This window comes from Paralichthys olivaceus, chromosome 11, assembly GCF_024713975.1.
Source record: "Paralichthys olivaceus isolate ysfri-2021 chromosome 11, ASM2471397v2, whole genome shotgun sequence".
Lineage (NCBI taxonomy): Eukaryota > Metazoa > Chordata > Actinopteri > Pleuronectiformes > Paralichthyidae > Paralichthys > Paralichthys olivaceus.
This window is the reverse complement of record NC_091103.1, coordinates 11,344,334-11,350,010: the sequence shown is the minus strand read 5'-3', so window position 1 is coordinate 11,350,010 and position 5,677 is coordinate 11,344,334. Positions and strand designations below refer to the sequence as shown.

The following is a 5,677-nucleotide window of genomic DNA, read 5'->3' as shown; positions in this document are numbered from 1 at the left end:
GGTGAGGTCTCTACACACACACACACAGCAGGGTTGAGTAAAGCCGAGGGGAGGCAGCGGGGGAGCTACGACTACAACAAAGGGCTGTGCTTGTTGAAGGTGGCCGGCCTGTGCAGCTGCAGACGGGGGACCGGGGGTCTGGCAGGTCGCTCCGTGATCGCGTCGGCCTCGAGTCTCCTCGAACAAGGAGGCGTCGGATCAACGTCCGCTATCCAAAAAGAGAGTTACCGCCCCCTACTTCCGCCTTCGTTCAAATCCCGTTACGCAGCCGACACCGCTTCTGTCAGGGCGAGAGCCAGAAATGTGAGATCTTGCATTAAACACCCGCCGGGATGTTTACAGTAAACACGCTGAGAGATCAATATGTTGTGCTAACCATGCATTACATACATTATTACAATGCTGTGGGCGTACACGATAATAACGTTGCTCCAATTCCCGTAAATGTATTTCATCCTGCGCGTTTTAATCTGAGTTTAACATTATGATTGTATTCATATTCATGTGATTGCTGATTTCGTAACTGTAATAATCGATTACTGCTGTGTATTAAAAACATTTCTGAGAATAGAGACCACGTGTGACGTTTTGTACATGGAGTCGCGTGTGAAAGAGCAGATAAGGGCGTGAACCATCTTCTTCTAAATGATTTATCTTTGGCTGTTCTCCTGAAAGTCCACTACTCGCCTTTAGCTCACCAGCGCCACCGTGCGGATTATCACGGTTAATGCGATGGGTGGGTGGGGTGCTCAGGGGTTTATTATGTATGATGAGCATTTTATTTCTAGTAATATCTAAATGTAATTACTTTTAAGGTTAGTGGATATTTGAACACATAGATTCTTCTTCACATTCATTGCCCTGTAAGAGCATAATTATGATGATTTGGAACAATATAAAACAACTTCTAATAATGATGTATAGAAACATAATCATAATCCAAACATACACAATTGGTTTTGTTCTACACACTTTTTATTGATTAACATATTATGACAAAATACCGAATGAACCCATGGCAATTTATTATTTACAAGGACAACCAGATATCAGATATCAGTTTACTAACCAGGGCGGAGGAGTAAGGTTTTGATTATGTTATACACTGTATTCAAGAATACTGTGCAGTTCATTTGGATCATACAGCATAGTCACACCTTTTGGACAGCAACTCTGACATTTGTTTTTCTGTCTGGAGGAACTTACATTTAAATATTCAACAAAATCTGTTGTGCACTGTTGGTCTGAGGTTAAATGCCAACCTTGTTTCCTTTGTTTCTTCCTCAGAGTCCATAGAGGGTCTGGATTACTCAAACAAGACATACTGCATCTTAAATGATTTCTCAAGTAGATACAAGCTAGATATACTTTTCCTGCTTGACTTTATCCTTTTAAATTATTTCCCCACAACAGCTGGGACTTCATTAATTGCTGCTGACTGACTGAATTAGCGGCTGCTGATGCTGCTGCTGTGGTGAGAAGTCAAAGGGTCTGCGGTTCTCGTTGTAGCCGTAGAGTTTTCGGAGGGCCACACGAGCAGCTTCCTCTTCCGCTGCTACGAGCGTCTCTCCTGGACCCTGAGCCAGGAGCTTCTTATCGCTGAATACACAGGTGAGCAGAGACAAACAATATCAGTAACATCAGCGTATTCATTTTAAAGCCTTAATTTACTAATGTACTTTGGGTAAAGGCATCCACAACAGCATACATACCTGTACAAGCCGACAAAGTACAGTGGAAGGACAGTGCTGGCTCCAGCAGACCTGATGAGGCGAGGTTCTGGCAAAGCTACATTCCTCTTTTTAAGCTCTTCCACCAATAGTCCCATTGGGTCAACCACTTTCCACATATCAAACAGGTCCTTTCCAATCAGCTGAGTGACCATGAAATCCTGCAGGGAGGACAGAAAAGGTAAAGGTGAGTGGGTTAAAAAAGATAATGTCGTTACTGTGGAGTGTTTGTGATACTGTACACCAAGCCTCTTACCCTTAGGAAGAATCCTGCTCGCTCTGCTCCACTGCTCTCCTGTAGCGCTCCGATCACAGCCATAAACGTCGAATGGAGCACGTCATCAGGAACAGGGAATTCTGCACTCATGGTTAAGTCTTCAATGCCAAGATTTCTAGCTACATAGGTCACAACCGCTGAACTGGTGAGGTGCCCGACGATGCTCTCCACCCCTTCGCTCGGCAGGCTCGGGAAGTTTGCCCTGCACCAGTCTGTCAGAAGGCTCTGGGTAAAACTCATCCCCTTTGCACTCAGCTGAATGTTGTCCTCCAGAACTAGAGCGATGGTCTCTGAGTCCACACCCAACCCCTGTCTCCTCTCTTGCTCCGCCTGCAAGTAACATGGGTTGACGAAGGCTGTCTTCAGTAGCTCCAGGGAGAAGTTCTCATGGAGGCGGCTGCTGAAAGCCTGAACCTCGGCATGGTAATCCCACAGAGGCTGTTGAGAGCTGAAAGAAAAACAGACATGAAATCAACTGTCTTCATCTGCAAAAAGTTTCTTAACTAGATATTGCATTCTTGTGAAAATGACCAATATGTAAATATTTTAAAAAGTTTGTGTAATTATTCCTATGATAAAACAAAAATACAATATATATATATATATATATATATATATATTTGTAGAACTTCACAAGTTTTGTTTTTTCTACATAAGATGTACACATTAATACACACAGTTAAAACCTAATGAAAGGCTAGTATAAGTAAATTCTACCAGCCAACCAATAAGTCAGTTTGGATATATATATATATAATTTTATTATGATGTAAAGCTCTTCAGTAAAAAATTGAGGGCTAGATGGGGAACCCAGATTTTTTCTCCCCGAGTGAAGGCGCCATGATTGCTTACTACGCCCCTGGCTTCAATAGAAGCAGTGGATATAGTAATAACTCACGTGCAGCTGAACAAGGCTGCAGACAAACGTGTGTAATGCAACTATAATGTTGAGTAGATCGATCCTATGAACAAACACCCTGACGCGTGTAACATCCATGAATGGCCTTGAAACGCTCTCTGGTGAACTCTCGGGTTGTTGTTACCGTGGCTTCGGGGGCGGCGGCCCCTCCAGCTTCAGCTTCCTCGCCATGAGATACGTGTAGGCCTTCATCCATCGCTTCTTCTCTCGGACCTGTGTCACCGACACGCTTCTGCAGACACGCTGGCAGTGACTCCCTAATGTCAGCGCACCACGACTCAGCATGAACCCTGACGCCATGTCTGCTCACTGACAGACGAGTGCAACGGTTAAAAGTGTCCGACGGGCAACGAGGGACAACATCCGGCCTGTCAAACGTACCGGTCCTGGCGTCACCATGGAAACAAACATAAACGTTAGCTACACGAGCGGATGTTCGGTGAAGTTTATTTTATAGATAACTAACAAACTGACATTAATACAGAGAAGAGATTACTTCAGTTTCTTCTGCTGGATTAAAAAACATTGAGGAGAGATAAAGAGGCAGTTCAAATGGACGGAGGAAAGCCTCAACTACCTTCTGCTAAAAAAGGAGTTGATGCCACGGTGGAGGACGGAGGTCAAGAGAAGAAGGAAAATGAACAAAAACAGTCATGGCCGCGGATGACTAAGAAGTTCCTGAAGGACCACTGCAAGCAGAACAAGCTTTACTTGACGCCTCGCCTCAATGACACACTGTTTCTGCATTTCAAAGGCTTCTCAGCCATCGAGAACCTGGAGGAGTACACAGGACTCAAGTGTCTCTGGCTGGAGAGCAACGGCCTCCGGTGCATTGAGAACCTGGACGCCCAGACTGATCTTCGCTGCCTGTTCCTCCAGCAGAACCTCGTATTCAAGCTGGAGAACCTCGAGCACCTGAGGAAACTCTGCACCTTGAACGTCTCCAACAACTACATCCAGAAAATAGAGAACATCTCCGGCCTCCAATGCCTCACCACCCTGCAGATGGCCCACAACAAGCTGGAGACCCTGTTGGACGTGGAGCACCTGAGTCAGTGTTTGGCGATTAGTGTGTTAGATCTGTCTCACAACTTGTTAAATGACCCCGAGATCCTCCACGTCTTCGAGGCCATGCCCGAGCTGCGAGTGTTGAATCTGATGGGGAATGAGGTGGTGAAGAAAATCCCAAACTACAGGAAGATGATGATCGTGCACCTCAAGCAGCTCACCTTCCTGGATGATCGCCCGGTGTTTCCCAAGGACAGGGCATGTGCAGAGGCATGGGTGAAGGGAGGGCTGGAAGAGGAGCGCAAAGAGAGGGAGCAATGGGAAACACGAGAGAGGAGGAAAATTCAGGACAGCTTGGATGGCATGGCGATGATTCGGGAGAAAGCTCAGGAGAGACGGCGCCTGCGAGAGCAGCAGGAGAAAGGTAAACAAACATCTCAAATTGTCCTGATATTGGGTGAATATGATTTAGATTATTAAAAGTGTCTGTTTTGTTTAATTTCAGGGGAGACTGAGGTTTCCACTGCTCCTTCTGAGGAAAATGACCCCCAGTTTTGGACTTCATCTCAAGTGAAGATCCAGGCCTTCGTACAGGACAGCTTGGATGCACATGAGGAGTTCTTGCAGGGTCAAGCAACACACAGACACAAACCAGAAAGTGAGCATGAAGAAGCAGATCAGCCAAGTGAAGGGCTGGAAAAGGAGCAACTAGAGAAAGATAATCAGTACAAGAGAGAAGAGAAAGAGGAGCAAGACATGGCTGCAGAGACTGTGTTGGAGACAGAGAAAGCAGAAGATCACAAACAACAACAAAACCAGTCACATGTAATCCAGCAGGCAAACATGGGAGAGAAGCAGCAGCCTCTTCTGGTCAGGGAAGCTGCTCCTGAAGCAGAGGAAGTAGCACCAGCACATGGTCCAGGTCCGTTGGTTACAGAGCTGAAGGACGAAGAGCAGCTGGAAACCATCCACCTCTCACTGCATCGCTCACTACACATAGACGACCTGCCCGATCTGGAGGACCTGGACGCTGCAGACTTCACTGAAACATTCTCCTCACGGCAGCTGTTCAAACCGATGATAATAGAGGTCATATCAGGAAGCAGCGATGAGGATGAGCCCAGAGGAAACCAGAGTGAGAGCATCACCACCGAAAGTTCAACATTCACTTTAGTCTCTGAAGATTCTTCATCACTGGTGTATCCAGAGGATCAAGATGCCCTCGAGCCACTGATACCTGAGCCGGTGGGGAAGTCAGAGACCAACCAAGCCTCCTGTCCACCACGCTGCCTGATTGAGGAGCTCGACTGATGCTTTCAAGTTTGAAACTAAACAATCTCACAGGGGTTCTTTAACATTTTGTTTATGTGGGTGTTCACTGTAAAACTTTTTGACCACAGAATAAACTTTACTATAATTGATCAGTTTTCTTCTTAGCTTTGTACTATCACAATGAACACATATACACTAGCTAAAATTACTTCCTGTCAGTGCATCTAAAGAAAATAAATGTCGTTATCAAATCTTTATGATAAAGAAAAAGTGAGTTTGAATGCGGTGGCAGAGGTATGCTCTACTGAGTACCGATATGCCTGTGAAAGGCTTATATCAGCCCAAACATATCAATATATAGGTCGGACTCAATGAAAAACCATAAAAGAAGAGTTACACTTCAGATAACATCTGACTAATGTGAGACAGACATAGTTTCTTCACATAGTTGTAGAGTCATGATATATGCAA

The 5,677-nt window shown here is 45.3% G+C and overlaps 2 protein-coding genes across 2 annotated transcripts; one reads left to right on the top strand and one right to left on the bottom strand.

Moving 5' to 3' along the window:
- Window positions 1–957: 957 nt before the first annotated feature.
- On the bottom strand, window positions 958–3,272 carry mrpl44 (mitochondrial ribosomal protein L44). Its single transcript, XM_020095312.2, has 4 exons — window positions 3,051–3,272; window positions 1,987–2,455; window positions 1,713–1,891; window positions 958–1,599 (listed from the first exon to the last, which is right to left on the bottom strand). Exons 1-4 carry the CDS (start codon window positions 3,224–3,226, stop codon window positions 1,425–1,427), a joined length of 999 nt encoding a protein of 332 aa, XP_019950871.2. The 5' UTR covers window positions 3,227–3,272; the 3' UTR covers window positions 958–1,424.
- A 1-nt stretch (window position 3,273) lies between these two features.
- dnaaf1 (dynein axonemal assembly factor 1) lies at window positions 3,274–5,355 on the top strand. The gene is made up of 2 exons (XM_020095311.2): window positions 3,274–4,358; window positions 4,440–5,355. The coding sequence occupies exons 1-2, from the start codon at window positions 3,479–3,481 to the stop codon at window positions 5,243–5,245; spliced, it is 1,686 nt and encodes a 561-aa protein (XP_019950870.2). The 5' UTR covers window positions 3,274–3,478; the 3' UTR covers window positions 5,246–5,355.
- The last annotated feature ends 322 nt before the right edge of the window (window positions 5,356–5,677 follow it).

Bases quoted from the DNA above. Each gene is read 5' to 3' on its own strand.
- mrpl44 (XM_020095312.2), bottom strand. From the start codon at position 3,226: ATGGCGTCAGGGTTCATGCTGAGTCGTGGTGCGCTGACATTAGGGAGT. The intron at 1,892-1,986 runs GTAAGAGGCTTG...TCCTCCCTGCAG, and splicing joins GAGCAGGATTCTTCCTAAGG to GATTTCATGGTCACTCAGCT. The intron at 1,600-1,712 runs GTATGTATGCTG...CTGTGTATTCAG, and splicing joins TACTTTGTCGGCTTGTACAG to CGATAAGAAGCTCCTGGCTC.
- dnaaf1 (XM_020095311.2), top strand. From the start codon at position 3,479: ATGGACGGAGGAAAGCCTCAACTACCTTCTGCTAAAAAAGGAGTTGAT. The intron at 4,359-4,439 runs GTAAACAAACAT...GTTTAATTTCAG, and splicing joins GCGAGAGCAGCAGGAGAAAG to GGGAGACTGAGGTTTCCACT.